General features: G+C 45.2%; 1 protein-coding gene across 1 annotated transcript; it reads left to right on the forward strand.

Annotated features, from left to right (window-relative positions):
• Positions 1-5,226: 5,226 nt before the first annotated feature.
• Positions 5,227-8,002, forward strand: FOXB2 (forkhead box B2). The gene has a single exon (XM_019736648.2). It carries the CDS (start codon positions 5,348-5,350, stop codon positions 6,629-6,631), a length of 1,284 nt encoding a protein of 427 aa, XP_019592207.2. The 5' UTR covers positions 5,227-5,347; the 3' UTR covers positions 6,632-8,002.
• Positions 8,003-26,136: the final 18,134 nt, after the last annotated feature.

The raw sequence follows: 26,136 nt of genomic DNA on the forward strand, positions 1-26,136 counted from the left end.
ACACACACACACACACACACACACACACACACACACACACACACAGCCTAGACCACTGAGCCTGTCGTGCCCACCAGCCGAGGGTGCTACGGTAGTAACTTTGGGAAACGAAAGTTGGACTGTCCTTTTTAGCCGGTGGTGCGTTGGGAAACAGCTGTCTGCGGTCAGCAGCCGACCAACCCACCCACTGATGCACCATTGTTGGACTCCATTTTTTTCTAATCCTTCCTGGGTACAATTCGATTTAAAGGAAGAAAAGATTAGTTCATGGAGCTGGGGGGAAAATAACAGCATCTAACACGTTCGTCATGCTTTACAATGCACACAGCGCTTTCTCAGGCTGGCACACAGTAGGCTCTCAATAAAGGTTTGCTGGATGAAAATATTCTATCTCACTCCTCATAATCACACCGTTAGGTAACAGCGTTATGGCCATTTTACAGAAGAGGAAACTGAGGCCCAGAGAGGGGGCAGTCACATAGCCAGTAGGTGGCGAAACTGGGTCTCGAGTCTCATCTAACAAATTCAAGGCCAGTGCTTTTTTTCCTCTAAGAGATAAATACCCCCAAGCTTAGCGTTCTCGCTTCTGCTTTCTATCCGCAGGGAGTCGAAGAAATTCCGGAAAGACAAATCAAGCCTCTGCGCACAAATCCAAGGAGGGCCGGGGCGCACACCTGTGCCCTGGTGCCTGCTGGGCCAGGCGCGGGGGCTAAATCAGAGCAAACGTTGGGGGAGGAGTGCACTTCGCGAGGCTAAAGAGACGGCTGGCGACGCTGGAGACCTCAGATTCTCTGTACGCAATGAGCGCAGTAGTGCGGCACTGTTGCCCCACAGCTTCCGGGGCAGCACAGGTCCTGAGCTCCCTGTGCCCAGCACCCGGGCCGCCGACACACCACCAGTCGGGACCACAACTTCAAACCTCAGCTGCCTGGAGCGCGAAGCCTTCGAAGGAGCAGTTGTGACTCCTGCATATTTCCCGCGAAGAAAATAAAGTTCAAAGCGAGGAAACGACGCATCCAGGGTAACCCAGCAGTGGTGTCAGGGCTGGGGCTGGAAACCACGTGTCCCGATCCCGGGCCGGCTTCCTGCCACCTACGTTAGGGGTTGTCACTGGGAAAAGCGTGGGCAGAGGAGTCAGGTGGGGATCAGGCGAAAGGCCAGATGGAACGACGGTGAAAGCACCTGGGAGAGTCCCAGATGTAACTAACCCGCATGTCAGAAGTCAGTGGATAAAGAGAGAACCCTTGAAAATCGAGAAGTGCGCATGAACCTTTACCTTCTTCCTAGTCCTGCACACCGTCCTAGCTCCGTTGGTGACCTGCGCTCCTCCTCACGCTGGGAACAGCTGTCCACGGAAGCTTTGGGAAGGCCTGGGACCCCGGCTGAGGAGTGCGTGTGACCTTCTGGGGGGTGGGGGGTAAAGGAGGAGGAATGAATGAATAGCCGCTCCTAAAGTTCCACATCTTTTAATGGAAAATTTTTACTCCCCTCCATAGAGCCAATTAAACACAATAAAACCTTGCATGTAACCCCTCTTCCTAGCAAAGCGTCGCCAACAATTGCCTAGGGGTAAACCAAATATGCCTGAGATAATTACACTAAGCCCAGGGCAATGATTTGCCTGCCAGCGTCCTCAGCGCCAGCCAATATTTGGATAGTGCAGTGTAGTACAGTGTGTGTGTGTGTGTGTGTGTGTGTGTGTGTTTAAATTACACGCAGAAACTTGAAACCGACTGGTTGGTGCCAGGGTGGTTACACGATCTGTTTTTCTTGAGCAGAGGTCTGTAGGCAGCTGGAGCGCACAAGTACCGGCCCCCGCCCGTGCTGCTTCGCGCCTGCAAAACTTGCCGGAATTAAATCAACCTCGGGGGAAGGAGGGGCGAGGGGGCGAGTGCGCCCCCCGCACCGAGGCCCAGGCACCACCCGCAGGGCCTGCGCCACGCCGGGAATCCCCCAGAATACTTCGCGGCGGTGGCGGTGGCTGGACCCTCTCCAAAATGGCCTGGCGTCCGGCACTCGAGGTCTGCCCTCTCGGCTGCAACTGCGGCCTGGACCGCTGGGCTGGCGGGCGCTTCAGTGGCTGGAAGCACTTTTTGCCCTAGCGTAGTGCACCCGGAATGTGGAAGGCTGAGGCTTGCGCGCATCGCTTTATCTTCGCCGCTCTGTTTTGGTCCAAGTTGCGCGGAGCCGCTCAGCCAGCTGACCGCAATTGGCTTGCGAGACCCAAGACACAGGCCACGCGGCTCGCGTGACCCCGGGCACAGAGCCCAAGGTTGTGGCGGCGGGTCTGTAGGCTGAAACGAGCTCACCCGGTGAGCGCGCAGCTCACAGCTCTTTTAGTGTTCAGGTTATGTTCGTGAGGCTTGCCCCGAGAGCCCCTGAGGGGCCCCTCCCCTCGCTCTGTCCCGGGACGCCACGGAGCCCACTTGCCCGACGGGAACATCCCAGCTCTCCCAAGGAGGAGGCGCTGCTTTTCCAGGAGCACGCGAAAAGATGCTCTCGCAAGGCTCAATAAAAGATGCCTTTGCCTGCGCGGTGTGCGCGGTCAGGGCAGGAAGAGCCGTTGAGCGCTGGGCACGCCGAGCTCCCACCAGCATTTTCTGGGGGGCTTCTGGGCCTAGATAGGGCGTTCTCGCACCACGTCGATCAAGGAAGAAGGGGACAGCCGGCTCTCACGGGCTCTAGTTGTCACTGTCACTGTGAGCCTCCTCGGAATTCCTCCGCGGCTTCGCGAGGCCAGGAGGCCGTCTGCTGCTCGGCTCCCTAAACTGCCTCAGAAGACCAAAAATCCGGAAGAAACTACATTGGCGGAATGTTCCTGGCCTGAAGTGACAGTGAAATAATCCAAGTCTGAAAGGGTCTCCTTCATTAGGACAGGCTGAGGCTGCTTTTTCCCCCAGGTCCCTCTAGCACACTTCACCTTAACTGTTCTTACCTACTCTGAAACAGCTGCTGGCATAAGAAAATCTCGCCAAATAGCACTCTCCAGAAAGCTAGTTCCCGACTATAAAGATAAAAAGTTTGAACCTTTCCGGTTCACCGCACTCCTACGACCAAAGGGGAGACAACCCCCCCGCCCCCATCGTGGTCCTCCTCTCAGGCAGTTCACCGGAAGTCAGAAGCTAAAAGCACTCGACCTGGTGTCGCCAAGGTTGGAGGGTAAGGGACAGTCTCCCAGTAGTCTGGACTGACGGCCTTCTGCCTTCTGATTTAGGCACAGAAAAGAAGAAATTAAAAATCGAGTGAGCCACAGTTCCTAACTGTTCTTTTCTCCTCAACTCGCGGAACTGAAAGGGACCCGTGAAATTTCCAACTTCAGACATCTCATTTTACAGATACTGAAACTGAGGCCCAGAGACTGGAAAAGCAGCCAAAACCGTAGTATCACTTCGGGTTCTCCCTGCAGTCAATTGGGATTCGCTGCTGGGTGTGCGGATGAGCGTGGAGCAGGTACTTCTCCGACCTGCAAGTACCAGGACATCAGCGCTGCGGCCTGTCCACCTTTCTCTCACAGATCACACCAGGGCCCTGTAGATTGATCATTTTGACCTCCTACTTGATTTTAATTGTCCCCCTTTCCCTCGATGTGCTAAGAATAGCAAAGACTTCGTTCCGACACACCCAGGTGATGGGACCTCTGAGCTCCCAACTCCTCTCTGGCCGCAGCTCAGACGTCACCACCCCGGAGAAATGCCTCACCTTGCCACATCTACCGGTCATGAGAAGAGCGGTGGAGCCTCCATCTGCCAAGCCCTTAGTATCTATCCTAATTCCCTGGTTACAGTCAGCTCCCCCTCTAGACCGCGGTCCTGGAGCACAGAGAGCTGTCTCGTGCCTCTGTGTACCTGGCGCAGATCGTTGGGCCTAACATACAGTTGGCGCACAATAAAGTTGTGAAGTTGACATTTGACGAAAACGCCCCTGGCTCTCCTCCCCCATGAGCTTTTCCCTCCAACCCTCCAGGCATTGGAATTTCTTTCAGAGAAGATGCCTTGAGGCCACAATGCTCCGAACTTGGCCCCGAGTGGTTAGCCCAGGAGAAAGGTAGTGTGAGGAGAAGGAGGTCAGAGCACGTAAGTGGGAAGCGGGAAGTGTAAGGGCGGGAACAGTCTGGAGATGCAGGAAAGGAGAGAGAAAGCAGGATCCAGTCCCCCTCTACCGTGCGTCGCGACCCGGGTGGCGTGCAGCAGAGGGGACCGCACCAGGGACTGCACCCCTCCCTATGAACAGCCTGCGCTCCCCGCCCCACTTGGCGGCGACTGGGGGGCTGCGAGCGGATGGTGAATGCTGTGGGTGGGGGCGCCCGAATCCACGCGGAGGAGGAGGCGGGGGCAAGGCACCGCGCCTCCTTGCCCCTTCTTCAGCAAGAGACGCGGCGGCGGCGCGGAGTCCCACAGCCTGGGTCATGTGATAGTCTCGAAGCGCGAGCTGCGGGGGTCTTGGCGTTTCGGGGACCATTACAAAACGCAGCCAGGAGAGCGCATCGCTGCCACAGCCGCCGCCGCCGCCTCTCCAGCTGAAGACCGGCCCGGGAGAGCGGCGGCAGCTGCGGCGCGGACGCCAGAGCGGGCCTCCGCCAGTCTCGCATCCTCTGGGCATTCGCAGACGCCCCCTCAGGCTCCCCGCTCGAGCCCCGCGCCTCCGCCCCTCCTCGGAGACTGCAAGCGCCGCGGCTGCAACAGCCACCAAACTTTTCCCCCCAAGCGACCGCCTACAGCGCTATCCCCAGCTAGCCGGGAGCTGCCGGAGAAAGCCGGAGACGCGGACTGCCAGTAGCCGGGCTTCCTTCTGCTTACCTCGCCTCTCCCCTCCAGAAAAAAGAACTGCAGAGCGGACTAAGTGGCGGGTCAGAGGGCAGCGTTCAGTACGGGTAGGTGCCGCCGCCCGGGCCTCCAGGACCAACAGCGCCAACTCGGATTTAAAGGGCCAGAGCCCTGACTGTCCAGCCCGCTTCTTCCCAGTCCACTTGGCCTGCGCTTCCCTCGGAACGAGGGAAGCAAAGAGGAGGCCGGAAGGGAACAGGGCCCTCCCCACTCCTCCTCCGCCAGCTCCAGTGCTCACTCTGCCCACCCGCGGGAAGAAGCTGGCGCGCCCTGCCCGCGACTGTGCGCGTCTGTCGGCAACCGTCGGGGCCAGAAGTTCTGGTCGTCGGACAGCTAAGTTGGCACAAGAGGCCAAGCGGGGAGACCCCAGACAGCTGAGAGAAGGCGGCAAGAAACCGCGAGAGGGTCTGGGGGGGACAGAGGGCGGGGTGGCGGGGCTGGGCGGGCGGAGTAGGAGTTAGTGGAGACAGCCAGGCCCCGGGAGCGGGGTGAGGAACCGTAGGGCCGTGGAGGCGCCAGGGGAGATGCCGCGGCCGGGGAAGAGTTCGTACAGCGACCAAAAGCCGCCCTACTCGTACATCTCGCTGACCGCCATGGCCATCCAACACTCGGCCGAAAAGATGCTACCGCTGAGCGACATCTACAAGTTCATCATGGAGCGCTTCCCCTACTATCGTGAGCACACGCAGCGTTGGCAGAACAGCCTACGCCACAACCTCTCCTTCAACGACTGCTTCATCAAGATCCCGCGGCGGCCCGACCAGCCCGGCAAGGGCAGCTTCTGGGCGCTGCATCCCGACTGCGGTGACATGTTCGAGAACGGCAGCTTTCTGCGGCGCCGCAAGCGCTTCAAGGTGCTGCGCGCGGACCACACTCACCTGCACGCAGGAAGCACCAAGGGTGCGCCAGGTGCGGGCCCGGGAGGGCACCTGCACCCGCACCACCCGCACCACCACCACCATCATCATCACGCTGCCGCGCACCACCACCACCACCACCCGCCCCAGCCGCCGCCGCCCCCGCCCCCGCCGCACATGGTGCACTATTTCCACCAACAGCCGCCTCCGGCTCCGCATGCGCCGCCTCACCTCCCGTCGCAGCCGCCACAGCAGCCGTCCCAGCAGTCGCAGCCTCAGCAGCCGTCTCACCCCGGCAAGATGCAGGAGGCGGCGGCCGTGGCGGCGGCCGCGGCGGCGGCGGCGGCGGCGGCGGTGGGCAGTGTGGGGCGCCTGTCGCAGTTCCCGCCGTACGGTCTGGGCTCTGCTGCCGCGGCTGCTGCAGCCGCCGCAGCGTCCACGTCGGGCTTCAAGCACCCGTTCGCCATCGAGAACATCATCGGCCGGGACTACAAGGGCGTGCTGCAGGCGGGCGGGCTGCCCTTGGCGTCGGTCATGCACCACCTGGGTTATCCCGTGCCAGGCCAGCTTGGCAATGTTGTCAGTTCCGTGTGGCCGCACGTCGGTGTCATGGATTCGGTGGCTGCGGCCGCTGCGGCCGCCGCCGCCGCGGGGGTACCTGTGGGCCCAGAGTACGGCGCCTTTGGGGTGCCGGTTAAGGCCCTGTGTCACTCGGCAAGCCAGAGCCTGCCTGCCGTGCCCGTGCCCATCAAGCCGACTCCAGCACTGCCGCCAGTGGCCACGCTGCCGCCCACGCTCAGTGTCCCCGCGGCCGCACAGCAGCCTCCGGCGCCATCCACCGTGTGCCCGGCTGCTGCGGCCTCGCCTGTCACCTCCCTGCTGGAGCCCACCGCCCCGAATGCGGCGGAGAGCAAGGGTGGCTCCCTGCACTCGGTGCTGGTGCACTCCTAGGGCTCCCAGCGGGCGGGGGAAGGCAACACAGTGAGAGACGCCTGGCGGGAAACCGCCGGAGAGGGAGAGGGCGCCCTGACCAGGCTGCTTTGAGCTGACTAGCCCCAGCCTTTGCCGAAAAGGGAAGGTATTTAAACAAACAAACCCGAAAGTGGATTTTCCAGTGGTCTGAATAAATATAACACTTCTGGTGTCTGTGTTTATATTATGTTGTACAATCACATTAATGAAAGCCAATTTTCAGGTAAGAGTTTCTATTGTATTTAATACTATAAATCAATAAGTTATTGGGGAAGGGAAGGAAGGAGTTTGGGGTGGACTCATTCGCTGGCAAATTGAAATGGATTTCGATCTTTATTCTTGGGACCAGAAGTTGTCGAATTTAAACATCCCGAGCAGAAATCTAACAGAAAGTGACGCTGAAATAGACCTCAGCCACCAAGTTTCTCTCCGCTTGTGTCATACCGGGCAGCCGTCTCCGGTAAAACATTTAAGACGAAACTGTTATTCATTAAGGAAATCTCGTTTAATTTAAGAAAGAGGGAGCGATAGATGCCGTTATTTTCCTGGCCAGGGAAATGGGCAAGGACACGGTATCATGAATAAAGCCGCGTTAGGGGGCAGTGGGAACCCCACAAAGGGTCTTGGGAAACAGTTAAGTTTCTTGCTTCTGATCCAGGGGTCGAGAAGGATAGAAGGAACAGCTAAAGCAATTAGTTTGCACAAAAGAGATTGGCAGCGGCTTAAACAGCAAAGCCCCAGATTCCAAAAGTAAAGTTCAGGAAACACAACCAAAGAGACAATAAAGGCGACTTTCTACCTGCAATTCGTTTGTGTATCAATCGGATGAGACCGTTAAGGAGCTCCAAAACAATGTGAATTCCCACGATTTGTTCCATTTGGGATTTTAAAGAGAATAAATCATTTGCATCGCGGGATTTTGTTTCCCTAACTCATGAATGCAAGAAAAATCTGCCTCACCACCCGACAGTATTGCTCTTAACGCTTCCAGGAGGGTTTCTTGGCCGTTGCCTTCCAACCACCTCGGGATAGGTGCGAGAGGATGACCCGGCCACCTTTGCCATCGAATTGGTATTCCGTGTGCCGTTTGGGCGCCTTCGTCTTTCAGGAGAATTCTTCCGTTTCTGTTCGAGAAAGGAAAAGAAACTTAGCTTGCCACGGTTGTTCCTTCCCCCTCCCTTTGAGCCCCAGTAATAGCACTTTACTCGCAGTAAACTTGTGGGAACGAAGTGGGGCGGGTAAGGAGGAGGCAGCAGCCCGCTGCCTCTAAATCATCTCTGGCTTGTGTCCGCGCCGCATTTGGGTTGTGACTTTGTAACAAGTTCATGTCTGCCAGTGTTGTTTGCGGTGTTCTCAATTAAAGCTTTCTCTGCATATGCTGGTGCCGGTGTGAATGTGTTTGCTTCTCGGGAGATGAGGCCGCAGTTTGGATGCCCACTGTGCGGTCAGAGGACTGCAAATCCTACACGTGCCCTTTATTTTTTAACATCAGAACTTCAATGGGGTGAGTTTACAGGCCAGCCACCAGCAGGGACAGGTTTCCTCCACTATTCATTTTATCCGTTGAGGCAATTATCTCTTATACTGCCCATTCTTATGCTGGTTCCCTAACTGAGCTCTAGTCCACCTCAGTGCTACAGACTGAATTAGCAAAAACCCATAACAGTGATTTTTTTTCTCTTCCTACATGAGGTTCATATCGACACACCAACACCAACACCCAACACCCTTTTCCCTTTTCTGAGGGCCTCGAGGTCAAGCCACAGCGAAGAACTTCGTGCCATCCGATGGGTACACAGCGGCGCCCCCTTAAGTCTGAGGGGCGGGCCCACGACAGGGAGGTTGGCGTCCCGAAGCTGTCACCGCCCCCGCGGCCCATTAACGAGGAGCGCACGGGCCTGCCACCGCGGCCTGGGGACCTGTTGCACGCAGGCGCCGGCCGCATCCTGGGCAAGCGGGGCTTCGGGTCTACGGCAGCTGGAGGCTCAGGGCCGCGGAACGCTAGGCCCACGAGACCTGGAGGCCCCGCAGCCTGCGCTCCTCGGAGGGGCACTGACGGCTGTAGCCGCTGCGGAGCTGCTAGGGATGTTGGCGAGGTGGCCTGGCCCGGTGCTGGGGGCCCGGTTGGGATCCGGGAGCCGCGGCTCGACCTCCGCCCTCCATCTTCGAACAGGGCTCCATCTTGAACCAGTTTCCCTCTGCCCAGCCAGGCCCCATGAAAGCCTCCTCTGACCTTTCCTCAGGAGAAAGTAAAGGGGCCAACAAGATAACTTCCACACGGAGGATTTCGGTTACTTCTTTAAAATAGTAGGTTTCCACGAAATCCTTATTTACAACTCCCCTTGCAGCATGCAGCTAAGTTTTGGCCTGCCTGAGAAGCATATCTCGGTTTAGGTCACTGCCTCCTTGGGGGCTCAGACAATTCTAGTGTTATCCCATCCTGTCAGCTTGAGACTCTGCTACGTTTTTCTCTACACTAGTTATTGAGATGGAGAAAAGAAGTGGAGACATTGACATGGGCGTCACAGATTTGGGGGGTCTTGGCAATCTGGATTTTTTTGTCCACCTCTGGGTGAATTGATGATGTCTGGAAGCCCCAGGCCGATACCCCTAGTTTAGAGGCTGCAAGTCACCTGGCCTGAAGAAGGCGTTCTTGGATTCCCGGTGTGTTTTTTTTTTTTTTTTTGTTTTGTTTTGTTTTTCAAAGGAACATCCCTCTTCCTTCTCCACATGCCCGAAGAAAAGACCAGTGAACTTTTTAGCGGTGTCCACTATTGGTCCCACTTCTGGGAGAGGGGCACAGCCCAAAGTGATATTTGGCACCCAGAGGAGTGGCCTAAGTGACAGCCCCTCCTGAGGAGAGAAGAGCCTGTGGGCCGTGTGTCAGAGAAGGATGACCAATTGACCCTCAATTTTTCCCCAAACTCTCTTGTCACCCAGTCCAACACCCGCATACCCCAGTGGAACCCTTTCTACCTCTGTAGGGAAAACATGGTTGTTTTTGTTTTTACTGTAAGGAGAGAGAGAAAGGAGAATGGACGGCAAAGTGAGCTTAGAAATAACTCCACTTAAATTTTCACCCAGGAGGAGACTCTGATACCCAAAGGAAGCTATTCATGGCATTAAGACTGGTGAACAAGGGGATTCATGTAAATAAACAAAGGAGGGGGGCTTTCTGCCAAAGATCTGATGTCAAGGGAGGTCCCAATTAAAGCCTGGACATTGCTCTGAAGATCCCTCCTAACTAAGATGGGATCTGCCTGCTAACTGTAACTGTATTGTGAGGGGCTTCTTTCCCATAAGCAACAACCACCCTGTTGCCAAGCTGGGACCTGGCATGGTTAGTCTAGGCAGACCTCTGAGATACCAGGATTGGGAGGACCCCAGGGCCCAGGCTCACTGCTCCACCAGAATCTGATCTTCATACCCCTGTGACAAAAAACACCCACTCAAAGACACTGGAGCCAGATTCAGTACTTACTTTAAATATTTAAAGAGGGGTCAAGCCATTAAAAAAGCATTGTTTTGGTAATAATCTGAGTATACCAAGAACAGTTAAAGCTAATAAGAATAATAAACTGATGGTGATATTTTGGTAACCCTCTCAACTGAGTATGTGATCTTGTATGATTTCACAGGTATTCTCTGTCTTAGTTACATGTTGGGATATAGGGAAAGTAAATTCTGGATCTGAGTGAGATGGAAGTAAAGGCACTTATATATTTATGACCATCTCAGTTCACAAATTTAACATAATCACTCTGAGTATGCTAAGTACTGGTGGAAATAATATGAAATTATGCTGCTGATTTCCAGGATGATAGAAAAGATTGTAGTTGCTTAGTCCGTACCCCACTTCCCTAAATGCACAGAATCCTGAGAAAGATGGGGAGAAACAAGGAGGAAGGAGAAAGGTTTTAGTGTGGATATCCTTAAAAATAAAAGTAGAAGAAAAACAACTTGGAATGATCTGTTTGATTATATTTCCTTGGGAAGCTGACACAGAGCTAAGGGCTATGGGAGGATAAAGCTATTTTAGCTGTGGTTCCTAGGAGAACAGGCCCTCCTGCAAAGGCCGGAATCAGCAGAGTTGGCATCTGGCACTTAGGAAGCCTGTCAGTCAGGCTGGCTTGTGGTCAATTATCTCCTTAAGTAGACTGGCATTAGTCCAGCCAGGGAGGAGGGCTGGTTGCATCCATAGGAATCAAAGCCAGTTAGCTGGAAGTGGCACTGCTGAACTCCAAGCATCTTTGCATTGTGGGGCAGGGAACACTGATCAACACCTCTCCTGGGACTCAAAGGTGACATTTGGCTGTTTGGCACTAGTACAGACATACTCCAGAAGAGTATGGAAACAGAATGCCTTAGGAGAAGTTATATCGATCATCAAAGCACTAAATCCCTTAAATTCCATTCACTAGCAAAATTGCCATTTCTGATATGCACAAAATTTTACAGAAATCCTTGTGAATTGTGGTGGGTTTTAACTTCTCCACTGGATAAGAATGTTCATTCTTCACTGTGCTGACTATGAAATGGGCACAAAGGATAGTTTGGGAGCATGTTCAGGCTTGCATGATGTCACAGGGGTTTGAAGTGGTATTGATGTTAATCAGAGTGTGCGTATGTGATTCTGCATGGCGGGGGCAGGGTGGAGTTGGTATTGAAAATGGGAAGTTAAAGAAATTGTTTCACATGTCAGTGATAAGCTCTTTGTAGGTGAAAAGGCAGAGAGAGGATCCAAATGAAGGTGGGAAGTCCTCAAATTCCAGAGGGCAAAAGAGTTTCAAGTCCGACATTCTCATTTTGCTCATTGAAAGTACTTTTATTAACTTTATCTTTCAAAGCTGAAACACTACCTTATACCCTCTGGGGGAGATTGAAGAGATCTGCTTGGGATTTGAATTCAGTCTTAAACCATTGTTTAAATGGTATGAGTTTGGCAAAATTCCAGATGTACTCTGTCCCAAGCACTTTTCCCCCTTAACCATCCCTTGTGTATTTTAAGGAAAATTCAAGCCACATGTTGTTCTTTCCCCCTTGCATCCAAATGTCGTTTTATTGAATTTTAGCATGGTCCATGAAATTCAAATTCTGAGTTTTAAGCCATAATATATTCATACGATCTACATGCAGTCACATGATATGCACATATATCATTAAGCAGAAAATAAAGCATCTGAGAACTATGGTTGCATTATTATAGTAACATTTCTTTAAACTGAAGAGCCATGCTGAGAATGTCATAATAAAAAGGATTTTATAAAATTATCAAAAATTCAAAAAAGCTAACTTAGTGACTCATTAAAATATTTTTAATAGAATATTGCTAAGAAGATGTTTTGGTTATGTTTAATTTGATTCAAATAGTTCTCTCCTGCCACAAGGAATAGGTCTTTTGTGTGCACAAGACACCCAGGCTTTGCTTGTAAGTCACAGGTCTCATTATTGCAGCATCATTCAAAAAATGCATTCAAATATGCTCTCCCACCTGAGCCACTTCCAGTCCTGTCAGCACCTTCATGGACAGCATGTATTTACTGTTATTGTGGATGGATGCTTAGTAAGAAGGGACCTGGAAAGCTGTAGTCCAGGCCTAGCTGAACTAGATTCATTCCAGAAAGGATCCACAACATTGAAGCACACAGATGACAAAAGGAAGGAAGAAGAGAGGGAGGGAGGAAAGAAGAAGAGAAGGAGGGAAGAAAAGAAGTTAGGAAGTTAGAAAGGAGGGAAGGAAAGAAGGAGAGAGAGGCAGATATATACATCTAATGTTGACAAAGCAAAAATAAATTTTAATTATAATTTTCTAACCTAATATTGCTTTTGGTTTTCTCTCAGGAAACTAGATCAATTCTTTCTCTTTGACTATATCTATAACACTACTTACCCAAAGTAATCATGACTTAAAACCAATATTTCTCTTCTTTTGAAAATGTTCCTTAGCTAGGGAGGACAAGGCACTGTATTACTAACTGGCAGCCTCACTTATTGCCTGAAAAGATAAGGCTTTAGCCTGCCTAAGAATTCATCCTAGGTGAGGATTTTGTGACATTAACTTTGTTGCAATTTATTTGGTAGAGATTAACCTATATCCCCATAGGGAAATATTTAAATACATGATGCTATTTGCATACTATGGAATATTATGCAGCCATTACAAATAACGCTTATAAAATTTTACTCATATGGAAAATGTTTATGAAATCCTACTGATTTCAACTCCATAGTGTACACTGGAAATGTACTAGAAGAGACTACACCAAATATTAACAGTGGTATTTTTAGGCTGGTGAAATCGTTTAAGTCATTTTATTTTATTGATTTCCATATGTTCTAGATTGTTTTAGGTTATGTCCGTACACAGATCATGTTTTATAACCAGGGAAAAGATTACTCTCAAAAATCTATCCAGCTAGCGTAACTGGCATTTCAATAAAATGTAAATTATTTTAAAATAGTATCTTAAGTGTGAGAGGAAAGGTGAAGAACTGTCTGGTTGAAATGTTTGTTAAAAGCAAAGAGCAGTAAAGACAAATGAAGCGGCACATACCTTCCTGTCCTGCTGTGCCTTTGAGAAAAGCCCATTGCAGCAGACCCTTCTGGAAGGAAGAAAAGGAGGGTGTCACTTTAAGCTTTGACTTGGGGAATTTTGTGAGAATCATTGTCCCATAAAACTGGAATGGGAATATGTGAAGCGGTTAAAATTACAAAGGGGGCTTGCTAAAGAATTAATCTCACATTATTTCTTTACCTTTTCTACTAAATTTCTCTCTTTTCATCTTACGCATTTCAGGAACTCTGTGAAACTAGGCAGATAATGAACACAAAGTAAACACATTCTACTAGCTTAGGTGTTTCCTTCCACATGAAAAATAATATTCAGTTTTCCAAACTAATACTGTAATTTTTCTCTTTTCTAGTTGGCAAGTCCTTTTTGTGTCGTGGTGACATTTTCAAGGGGAAAGTTTTAGATACTATTTACACTAGCTTGAATAAACCTGTTTTGTGTCGTCCCTGTCTACATTGAAATAGTGGAGTTTTGAAAAATGTAAAAGCCTGTACTACCCAGAATATGCATGCTTTCAAAAGATTAAACATGTCTCAACTTTTATGCCAGATGGTTGATAACCTCTAAAAAATGGCCACAGATCATTGAGATTTGAGTTTTTAAATAAGCTGCGCTAGAGAACTAAAATTGTTGAAATTATAAGACTGAATTTTTAACCCAAGAGAACCAGAGAATCAAAGTATAATCAAATATATCCTACTTTACCAGCTTGAGAACAAAATAAGATCCTATTTATTTAATATACAAAAAAAAATTTGAACCCTGATTCTAGTTATTACTAAAAAATTTCTTCTCTTCTTCCCTGCCGGAGACCCCTAGCTGACTCAGGCCTGGTTACTCCCACCTGACAAAAGAAAAATAAAAAAATCTAATCAATCTGTTAACATTGCTTCTCAAACTTTAGGTGCATGTGAGGCATCTGGAGTGGTTTTTAAAACTCAGTGTTCTGGGCCCAACATCCAAAGAGTCTGATTCAGCAGGTGAGATCCTGCATTTGTAACCAGCTCACAGTTAATGCTGGCTGGGCCCCAGGTCACACTTTAAGAGTTCTGTGCTTTGAAAAAAGATTCCCTTTTGTCCGTTTACCTCACCTACAGTCATCTCAGTCCATCAGAGATATCCAAATAACTTTGAACATCATAGAGAAGGTGGTAAGATCTCTCTTTCTTTTCTCTAAGAAACTCATTGCTGCATATCAAACCGACCCATCCTTTCCCAGCAATCTTTGAGTACTATATACTAATGCACAAGGGAAACAGAAAAAGTCCATATCATTATATCTCTTGTAAACTCTCGAGAAATCAAAGATGATGGGGGATGGGGCTCACATGAATGTTCAAACAGTGCCTCATCTCAGGGAACTCAAGCTTTGATTAAAAACAGAGCCATTCAGCCCAATATTTATGAAATATTTTCTTCTTCAGGACTGAGGCACTAAATAGTGTGCACGCTAACAAAACAAATGCTGTCAGGATCCAAGCTAGGGCCCCCTCTGATCTTTTAGAGTCGTGAAATTTTCTATAGCCTCACCATGTACTGTACAGACTCACACCCCAGTCTCTCTGGGGAATTTTCATCGGTAGCAAAGAAGATATAAGGGCTTCCTTGCTCCCAATTATCACTAACTTATAACTCCAACTCCCATAGACCTGATTCAGTTTATGGATCATCTCACTGTCCAAAGTATACCACCCCTTTACTTAGGAATACTCCAGATGTAAGCTGATTTGAGTAGCAAATGTCAGTGCATGAAGATTTGATTTTACCTTACTTTAGCGTCATGGTCGTAAACTTAAATTCAAATAGTTATCATTTCTACTTCTAAAAGTCCTTATATCATCTCTCAACCAGGAATTGTCACTGGTTACCTTTTGCCATCCACTGCAGTCTTCTTACAGTTTGCTTGGCCTTGACTCTCTGCTTTGACTGTGTGATCTCCCGTGTCCTCCAGGTGCTTACTTTGTGCTTGCCTTACTTCACCCCAATGCCCACTAGTTCCTTATGAAAGACATTTCACTTTATTTCTCTGTTTCTCTAACTCTTTCCAGACTGTAAGATTGGGATCTCACCTTTTATAATGAAAATGGTCTATCAAGTTATTTTCCTAAATGAACGCAGCTCTTTTTATAAAAGATCTAAGATGTTAGCTATTAAAATCACATTTTTAAAAAAGTTTATTGGGGTGACAATCATTAGCAAAGTTACATAGGTTTCAGGTGTAGAATTCTGTAATACATCATCTATATATCATATTGATGATGTTTACCACCCAGAGTCAGTTCTTCTTTCATCACCATATATTTGATCCCTTTTACTCTCATTTACCCCCTTGCCCCCTCCTTTACCCTCTGGTAACCACTAAACTATTGTCTGTGTCTGTGAGTTTTTGTTTCTTCATTTGTTTATCTTGTTCCTTTGTTGTTTTCAGTTTTATATCCCACATATCAGTGAAATCATACGGTTTTCTACTTTTTCTGTCTGACTTATTTTGCTAAACACAATAATCTCAAGATCCATCCATGCTGTCACAAATGGCACTATTTCATTTTTTCTTATGGCCAAATAGTATTCCATTGTATATATATACCACATCTTCTTTAATTAATCATCTATCAAAGGACCCTTTGGTTGTTTCCATGTCTTGGTCACTGTAAATAAAGCTATAATGAACATAGGAGCACATAATCTTTATGGACAAATGTTTTCAGATTTTTTGGGTAGATACCCAGGAGAGGGATTGCTGGGTCATGTGGTAATTCTAGTCTTAATTTTTTGAGGAATCTCCACACTGCCTTCCATAGCGGCTGCACCAGTCTGCATTCCCACCAACAGTGTATGAAGGTTCCTTTTTCTCCACAGCCTCTCCAACACTTGTTACTATTTGTCTTGTTGATGATAGCCATTTTAACTGGTGTGAGGTGTTATCTCATTGTGGTTTTTATTTTGCATTTCTCTGATGATTAGTGATGTTGAGCATTTTTTCATATGTCTATTGGCTTCAAAGGGAAGGGAAGTAAAAGCTAAAATAAATAAATGGGACTATATCAAACTTAAAAGCTTGTGCACAGCAAAAGAAGCCATCAACAAAATAAAGAGGCAACCAACAGAATGGGAGAATATTTTTGCAAACAATGCCTCTGGTAAGGAGCTAATATCCAAAAACTATATGGAACTCATACAACTCAACAACAAAAAATCTAATTAAAAAATGGGCAGAGGACCTGAATAGACATATCTCCAAAAAGGACATACAGATAGCCAATAGACATACAAAATCACATTTTTAAAATCTAATTACACACACATATCCATTCCATAAGCATGTATTCAATACTGTATAGCAGTCCCTATGTCAGGTGCTGACAAGACATGTTTCGTACTGCATCAATTATTAAGCTACCGTCTCTCATCTTGAAACCTACCCTTTGCTACTCAGCTCTGAGATGCTGGTGCTGGAACTTGGCAAACCATATTTCTGCTTTGCCAGCTGGCTATGTACTGGGTCCTGGTAATATGGGGTTCTTTCTAGTGGCCGTTAGCAAAGACAGAGAAAGAATGGAAATGCTCCTTTCTATTGTTTCCTCTGTGGCTGCCTTTCTGCTTGTGATTCCTGGAATCATCATGCAGCAAAGCTTCTTCACCCTGCAGTTCCTTCCTGCATCAGTAGCTAACCCTATTAGAAGCTTTTCCAACACTTGAAGAAATAGCCTTCTGTCTGAGCTTCATCTCAGAGCCACCAGCACAGGTTAGCAGATGCCCCCTGACATGCTGAGGTTTAGCTCCATGGGGATCACCTCTAGTTTCCAAAAGTTAATAATTCCATCTTCTTCCTTCTGTACTCTCCGCCCTAGGGGTGGTTGTGCTGCCTGCAGTTGCGATGGCTGTGATACCTTAGAGTTCTCTTTCCACCCTTTCAGTTATTAACATCTTCACACCTACTTAACAATTCATTGTATTAAATTCTGTCTGTAGAAATAACTAGAATGGTTTCTGTCTCCTGACAAGACTTTGATACACCTGCCCTCAGGGACCCAATAGTCTGAAGCAGAAGATTGTCTCCTCTGACAAAGATGTGTATAAAGTAAGTGTAGGAGAGCAAGGAGGAAAATGTAAAGTTCATATTTATAATATGAAACAATATGTATAGACATAGATATGCTAATACTTTTCAATCAAGAAAAACAATTAAAACATTTATTCAGTTTTGCAAATAACAAAATAATAAAAATAACTGTTAAAGCATGTGTTTATAGCAGCATGATCTTGTGTTCTCCCTGCATGACTTCATTGCAATGTGAGTTTGGAAAGTCGCATCAGTTTGCAGATAGGTTCTTCAATCTGTGTGACAGACCCAGTCCAGGAGCTAATTCCCCAAGGTGAGGCTACACCAGAACACACTGTTTGACCTCTACTTTTGAAGAATAAGGAACAAAAATGACCCAGTTCTCTCTGGAAAGGTAGGAGACTAGAGAACAAAGTGGTAACACAAACAAATAAAACCTATTGAGAACAAACCAAACTAATCATGTGAGTTGAAGGCAAATAGGGTGTTTTTTGAAATTTCTGAACTTGACAATTTTGCTTATAGATGTGATATGGGGATAATGAACATTTTAAAATCCTTATAATCATAAAAGCTAGCATGTATTGAACTTTTTTATTTAGTGTCAATGAGCTAAGTGCTTTACATCTTAAATCTCACGTAACTTCACAACAACTACTTTAGGTGCTTCTGTTATGTTTATTTTACAGATGAGAAAACCGAGATACAGGCTGTTCAAGGAACTTGCCCAAAACCATGCAGCTAAACCCAGAGCTCTTCATTTCGGGGGATACTGACTTCCCTTAAGCTCCTTAAGAATGGCCCACAAAATGATAGCAAGTTGGAAAAAACACACTTCAGGAACTTTTGTACAGTTTTCTATTAGAGCAACAAATATACTATGTTTAGAAATGGTAATTTATTTATTTTTAAGATTTTTATTAAAATATAGCTAACATATATTATGTTTCAGGGGTACACCATAGTTATTCAACATATATATACTTAAAGAAGTGATCACCATGGTAAGTCCAGCAATCATCTGACATCATAGTATGCTATCACAATATTATTGATAATATTCCAGATGCTGTACATTTCATCCCCATGACTTATTGGTTTTATACCTGGAAATCTGAACTTCTCATTCCCCTTTACATTTTTCCCTTCTTTTTTAATTTTTCAATTACAGTTGACATTCAATATTACTTTATATTAATTTCAGGTGTACAGCATAATGATGAGACATTTATATAATTTAAGAAGTGAACTCCCAACTAGTCTAATACCCACCTGCCACTATACGTAGCTATTATATCATTGACTATATTCCCTATGCTTTACTTTACATCCCCATGACTATTTTGTAACTACCAATTTGCACTTCTTAATGACTTCACCTTTTTCACCCTGTCCCCCAACTTCCTCCTGTCTATCACCCCAATAGATCCAGTACTCATCTCACACCATACATAACATTATTGACTATATGCCTTATGCTATACCCTACAACCTCTGACTACCTTGTAACAACAAATTTGTTCTTCTTAATCCCTTCTTCTTTTTCACCTACCCCCTCAAACCCCCTCCCATCTGGCAACCATCAAAATGTTTTCTGTATCTATGAGTGTGCTTCTGTTTTGTTCATTTGTTTATTTTTTCTTTAAATACCACATATAGCAAAAATCACACTGCATCTGTCTTTTGCAGTCTGACATATTTCACTCAGCACAATACCCTCCAGGTCCATCCATGCTGCTGCATGGCAAGAACCCGTTCCCTTCCATGACCTAGCAATCCATTATACATACGTGCACCACCTTTTCTTCATCTACTCATCCATCAACGGAGACACCCGGGGTGCCCCCCACATCTTGGCCATTGTAAGCAATGCTATAATGAACATATTGATGCACACGCCCTCTTGAAGTAGTGTTTTGGGTTTTTTCAGGTAATTACCCAGAAGTGGGATTACTGCGTCTTTCTTTATCTTTTGTTATAAAGTCTATTTTGTCTGATATAAGTGTTACTCCTCCAGCTTTTTTGTTTATTTGTTTCCATTTTCATGTCATAAATTTTTCCATCCCTTTACTTTCTGTCTGTGTGTGTCTTTTGATCTGAAGTGAGTTTCTTATAGGCAGCATATGTAAGGGTCTTGTTTTCTTATCCGTTCAGTCACCCTATCTTTTGATTGGAGCATCTTATCCACTTACATTGAAAGTAATTGTTGATAGATATGTAGTCATTGCCATTTTATTATTCATATTTTTTATCTTTTCTTTTCCTTTTTTTCTTAAAGAAGTTCCTCTAAGATTCCTTGTAATACTGGTTTGGTGGTGATGAAGTCCTTTAGCTTTTACTTGTCTGGGAAGCTCTTTATATGTCCTTTGATTCTAAACGATAGCTTTGCTGGGTAATCTCGGTTGTAGGTTCTTGCTTTCCATCACTTTGAATATTTCCTGTCAATCCCTTCTAGCCTGCAAAGTTTCTGTTGAAAAATCAGCTGACAGTCTCATGGGAACTGTCCTGTAGGTAACTAACTGCTTTTCGCTTGCTGCTTTTAAGATTCTTTTTTTGTCTTTAACCGTTGGCATTTTAATTATGATGTATCTTGGTGCTGGCCTCTTTTGGTTCACCTTGTTTGGGACTCTCAGATTTTTCGGCTTGTATGAGTATACTTCCTTCCTTCACCAGGTTAGGGAAGTCTTCAGTCATTATTTCTTCAGACAGGTTTTCAATTGCTTGCTCTGTCTCTTCTCCTTCTGGTATCCCTATGATGCAAATGTTAGTACACTTAATGTTGTCCCAAAGGCCTCTTAAACTCTCTCTCTCTCTCTCTCTCTTTCTGTTCTGTTGGATGTTTTCTGCTACCTTATCTTCTAAATTGATGATTTGATCCTCTGCTTCATCTAACCTACTGTTGATTCCCTCTAATGTATTCTTCATTTCAGTTATTGTAATCTTTGTTTCTGACTGGCTCATTTTTATGTTTGTTTTTTTTTAATTTCCATTTTTATGTTTCCTATCTCTCTGTTGAAGTTCTCCCTGAGATCATTGAGCATCCGTATAGCCAGTGTTTGGAACTCTGCATGTGATAGATTCCTTATCTCCATTTTGCTTAGTTCTTTTTCTGGAGCTTTGTTCTGTTCTTTTATTTGGGACATGTTTCTTTGTCTCCCCATTTTGGCTGCCTCCCTGTGTTGTTTCTATGTATTAGGTAGGGCTATTATGCCTCTCTGTCTTAGTAGAGTAGCCTTATGTAGTAGGTGTCCTGTGGGACCCAGTGGAGCAGTCTCCCTGGTTACCAAATCTGGGTGCTCCAGGTGTGTCCCTTGTATGGGTTGTGTGTGCCCTCCCATTATTGTTGAGACTTGATTGCTGTTTCCATGTCAGTGGGGAAGGATTGATGCACAGGCTGATTAGTTGTGAGGACTGGCTGTGATTACAGTGGAGGAGCTATTGTGCTGGGTGACCCTACAGTGCAGGGTTCACTTTAGTGGTGCTCTGGTGCCTGCCCAGTCTACCCTTTGGATATGTCTTCCTTGGAGTAGCTGGGTGATGCTCTGGCTGAGTCCGAAGCTGGCCACTGAGACTGCCAGCCCCTGGAACTCCTGGGAGGGGACCCACAGCAGGCCAAGTTTAGCCAACGTCTGTGCCCTGCCTGGGGCCACATGGCATGAGTCACAAAGCAATCCAGAAATGGCTGCTTCCCTCACTATGCTTGGAGTTGACCTTGAGAGGCCAAGCTGTGAACTAAGGCCGGCTGTCGCTAGTGCCAGACTCCAGGTTGCTCAGCCAGAGGTACAGGACATGCTGCAGCCAGATGCTGTTTGTTTGGGTTTTATGAACCTTTGAGAGATTTTAGGAAAGTCTACAGCATGAGCCAAGGCAGGCAGTTTATATGAAAAAGCCACTGGAAGTGGCTTGGATGTGCCCGAAAGTTGGGTGGGGTGTGGTCTCTGTGGTCTCAGGGAATCACTAGGACAGGGCAGAGGAAGCTGATAGCCAGTTTAATGGAGACTCAGATATGATGTCTTTCTGCATCTGCATGCAGGGAGGGGGAAGGCTCAACAAAGAAACAATGGCTTCCACCCGCTCCTCAATCCGGGAGAAAGATACCCCTCCAGCCCTCATCCTGAAGCTAGACAATTCAGTTTCTCTCCGTATGTCCCTGGCACCTTTTGAACTGCTGCCACAGTGCTGGAGTTCAGAGTGAATGAGTCTGTCACCCAGTAAGTTTGTGCGTGGGCCTTTTAAGAGGAGCATCTGGGAGAGCAGCCGCCCTCCGTCTCACTCAGTTACAATCTCTGCTGGTTTTCACAGCCAGAAGTTATAGGGACTTCTCTCCCTGGCACTGAAACCTGGGGCTGGGGAGGGGTTGGGACCCCTCACTGCTTAGGGGTGGGAAGTTCCACAGCAGAGATATTCCTCCTGACTTTTAATGGTCACACATGAGTGTGGGACTAGCCCATTCCATGCCTCTGCCCCCCTTACCAGTCTTGAGATGACTTCTTTTGTATGCCTTTAGCTGTAGTTCAGCTAGACTTCAGGCAATTCTTAATAATGGTTATTCTGTCATTCAGTTGCAATTGATGTGGTACTGAGAGGAGGTGAGCACAGCATTTATCTACTCCATCATCTCAACTGAAAAATATAGAAATGGTAGTTTTGACTGAGTATTCAAGTGCTTAACAAACCAAATAACTCATCAACAAGCTCAAGAGAAATGTGAGCACTATGGCTTCCAGATTCATTTTGATGTCAGAGACCAAGTTGACCCAGTACCTATTATTTTGCTGGCTTGATATTAATATTTGTGGAAATCTTTTCAAAGTTTCTAAAGATACCTATTTTTCTCATCTTTATATCTCTGCTGCCTAGGATAATACCTAACTCGTGGTAAGTTCTTAGTAAAGGTTTATTAAAGAGAAAGAAGAATTGGGTTAATATAGTCCTCCATCCTGATTTAATGAATATTCAAATGTGTAGACTGTGTGCCTAAATGGTTAAAACAAAATTTAGGTAACTAAATCCAAGTTACCTTAAATGGCTTTAAGAGAGACAGAGATTCAGTTACTTTGTCAGGATCGTTTAGCTAGTTTATGATGTAGCAAGGACTGGGTCTCAGGGCAGTCACACCAAACTCAAGCCCAGCTCTTATTCACAGTGTTAAACTGCTTTGAAAAGTCTCTTAACTTTTCTGTTTCTTAGTTTTCACATCTGTAAAACTGGACAAATAATGTCTACCTGATTAGGTTTAACTTAACCAATAAATAAAATCAGGTATGTTAACAATCAAAATTGAATTTCATGTTTTCAAAAACCATTTGAGAGATATTTTTTAGTAATTGGAGACAGATTTTTAAAATTCTCTTAAAAATTAATATGATGCAGTAAAGGAGACCTGCTGAAAAGAGGAAATTGTTTTGGACAATATTTAAAAAACTAGATCCAGGCAATATTTCTTACAGCTTTTCAAAGCTGTGTGATGATTTTAAAACCATATTTATAGAAACAATTTCCTGGCTTTAAAATTAATTTTGGTATTATATGATAGTTACTAAAAGTAACTTTTTCTAGTTTCAAAACTATTAAAAGCATAGTAAAAGAAACACTGATTTGAACGTTATTTAGAATGAAATTTTAGAATATATCATGGTAAGAAGCAAACCTTGAAATTAACTACAATTGAAAGTTCATGAGAAAATGTGGATTCACCCAAGATGATAAGTAACTATGTGCTTAACTGTATTCAGCATCCCAGGCATATTTCTTTCTCCTTATTTTATTCTTTCTGTATCCAACTATTGAATTTTATCTTTCTTCAAAACCCAAGTAAAAAATCAACTCATAGTGCCTAATAAATTGTAGCAACACAATATTTTCTTTCTATAGTTTTTCCAAAAAGTCTAGTCAATTTTTCTGTACCTTCCTCTGTTCTCTATCAGTAATCTCCATTTTTCTCATTCTGATCACTTGCTCACTTTCTCATTCTGATCCATGGATCAGAGTGCCTTGATATAGACTAGGTGTGTCACTTGCTTTCCTGCTGAACTCAACTGTAGAATAGATTTCACCTTTAAGAAAATCTTCATATTCCTTACTGCATGGTGTTTTCTACACTGTACGGACTCAGTGTGTGTGTGTGTGTGTGTGTGTGTGTGTGTGTGTGTGTGTCTGTGCGTGTGTGTGTGTGTGTGTGTCACAGAATTATCCTTAGCTGGTCTCCTTCAAAGCTGATTTCTAAACAGACAGGTAGATTCTCTTTTGTCCAACACCATTTGTATCTCCAGGTACCCATCCCTTGTACATGGAACATGAAATTATGTGGGACTAATGGCCTCCATCCCATATTCTTGCAGCCACTTACAGCATTCAATTTAGGACATAATAGGTGTCTCATCTGTAGGTAGGCAACTTGCTCCACAGCAAATTTAGATTGACCAGAAAGATTATTTTAAAGTTTTAATGCTAGACATCTCACTATGACAAATTCTGACCTTTGTGAATATCATCCAAAGGATAATGTGGTGCAATAAGAAGGGCTTGAGCTTTGAACCCCATCTCTGAAATTTACAATCTCAATCACTTTAATGATAATTGTTTGTTTTTTTTTATAGCCTAACATTAATCCTCAAAACAATTGAATGCAGTAAGCCCTTGTTCCAATATCCCATGACTTTTTTACCAGTAAAGAAACTGAGGATCAGAGAGTCAACTTTCTCCCCAAGGTCACACAGCTAGTTAATGATTGTGTCAGGGTTGGAATTCAAGGCAGTGAAACTCAAACCCCAACTCTGAACTTCAACATCATATTGCTTCTTTAAGTTCCTTAGCCTCTCTATTTCTGTTTTCTCATCTTAAAAAACAAACAAATAATTTCTACCTCTTTGGATTGTTGAGGTAGTAGTCCAATGAACATTAACTTCCTTTCACCTGGAATTGTGGAACCTCACGAAGCTAAATCAATCTGAATTAATATCTTGAGGAGAAACAAGGAAGGAACATTCTGTGTAATGCTCTACATTTCATCCCTTGCTTTTCTAACTGATTATTGTCTTCCCAATGACCCAGCTGTTCCATGGATGCAGAATTGAGTCTCCAAACAAAGAACAAGATGCCTTGACGGTCCTCAGCAATTTAAACACATTTGCTGTGAGTGATTGAGGACTTTTAAAAGAGCACTTGCCACATTTTGTTGACAATACATTTTCCCTCTACAAACAGACACAATTGTGTGTGGGTGTGGGTGTGTATCAACGATACGGTGTGAGCTGTGTATTACCTACTGGTGGGAAAAATGAGAGTCTAGAAAGGGAAACTGCTTTTAGTTTCACAAAGAAGAAGAAATCTTACTCTTGCTTCCCACTGAGAAAAATAATGGACAGAGAAAGTACAAAGGACCTACAGCAACATTGCTAAATCTCTTCCTCTTTTTCCACAACAAATAGTCAACATCCAGTGACAGTATGTTGATTTTTTTTAAAGATGGTGCATCATCAAGTTTTCTTTCTTTTTTTTTTTTCTATTCCTGACATGTGGTGAGTCAAGGCCAAGGAATATGTATTTTTTGATGAATAATGATTCATAATAATGGATCCTCTCTTTAATTTTTATTCAACTAAGACACCATGGAACTTTTTTGTTTTCAGTTCTTCATGTAATGAATTTTAGTGTCTGCAATTCCTTTTCTGCTTGTCTGATGCTGGGAAAACAGAAATTCTCTGAAAAGTAGTTCCCTTATTTACCAACATCAGTTCCAAAAAACATTTATCATGCACACCTTATGTAACACACAGTGTGTTGGGAGGTGGCCAAGGAGGATAATATTGCTGCCCAGATTTCTCCACAAAATTTTTGCAAGATGAAATACCCCAATGCTCCATCTACCTCCAAAGGTCAATAATCCTGATTCTGAGCAGGTCAAGCAAACGAAAGCTTTTTGTGAACTAAATGTGCTACAAATACTAGTGATGAAGATGATGGTAATGACGATAGCAATGGTGATGGCCCTTAGAAGGAGGAAGATTCTATGAATTGCTATTATCCTGTATTTAGGAAAGAGTTGCTGCTGCTCTTCTAGACTCACTGAGGATTTTGAAGAGGCAACGAAAGCTTTCTGGGCATGGAAATTGCTAGGGAATAGGAGAAGATTTGTCCTCAACCTAATAGGAAGTTGCTCTATGGAGTCTATAACCCATATATAAACATTGGGTTCAAGTTCTCAGGGGTGAAAGTCTTGAGATCTCTATTATATGGGACAATAAGTAGCTTCTTAACACATTTTACAGACAAGATTCCAGGCAAAGTTAGACAGAAACTCAGATATATAATGGCTTACTGAATTGTTTGTAATTTTCTAAGCTGCTCAATGAAATTTACAGGCTGAATTTTCCCAGAGCATCTTGCTGGTAAAAGCAGTCCCAGAACTGATTACCTGCCTCTCCACATACTGAGTATTATTTTTAGTACATTGAGCGCTATTTGCCATAAAAGATAAAAGTGAAACAATTGACATCCACTGCTTGTTTGCTCCTTGCATCGAATAAGGTTAACATTTAGGAATCAGAAATTTTTATCTTTCATTTTTTAATATATGATATAGATACAGCTTCTAAAAAGAATCCCAAAGTCATTACATTGTATTGCTATAATTCTTGAAATAAACATAATTCAGATTCCTGAATTTCTAAGTTAAATAGCTACATATATATCATATCAAGATTCATACTAAAGCCGAGATTCAGAACTCTATAGCCAAATACCCATTCAATTTTTTGTAATGTGTCATTGTGGATACAATCAATGTGGATAAAAATCTAAAATAAGTTTTCAAAATTATTTGTATAGGTGCAAATCCAAATGCTTAAT

This window comes from Rhinolophus sinicus, linkage group LG04 (assembly GCF_036562045.2).
Source record: "Rhinolophus sinicus isolate RSC01 linkage group LG04, ASM3656204v1, whole genome shotgun sequence".
Classification (NCBI taxonomy): Eukaryota; Metazoa; Chordata; class Mammalia; order Chiroptera; family Rhinolophidae; genus Rhinolophus; species Rhinolophus sinicus.

Coding starts and splice junctions, on each gene's coding strand:
- FOXB2 (XM_019736648.2), top strand. CDS start 5,348: ATGCCGCGGCCGGGGAAGAGTTCGTACAGCGACCAAAAGCCGCCCTAC.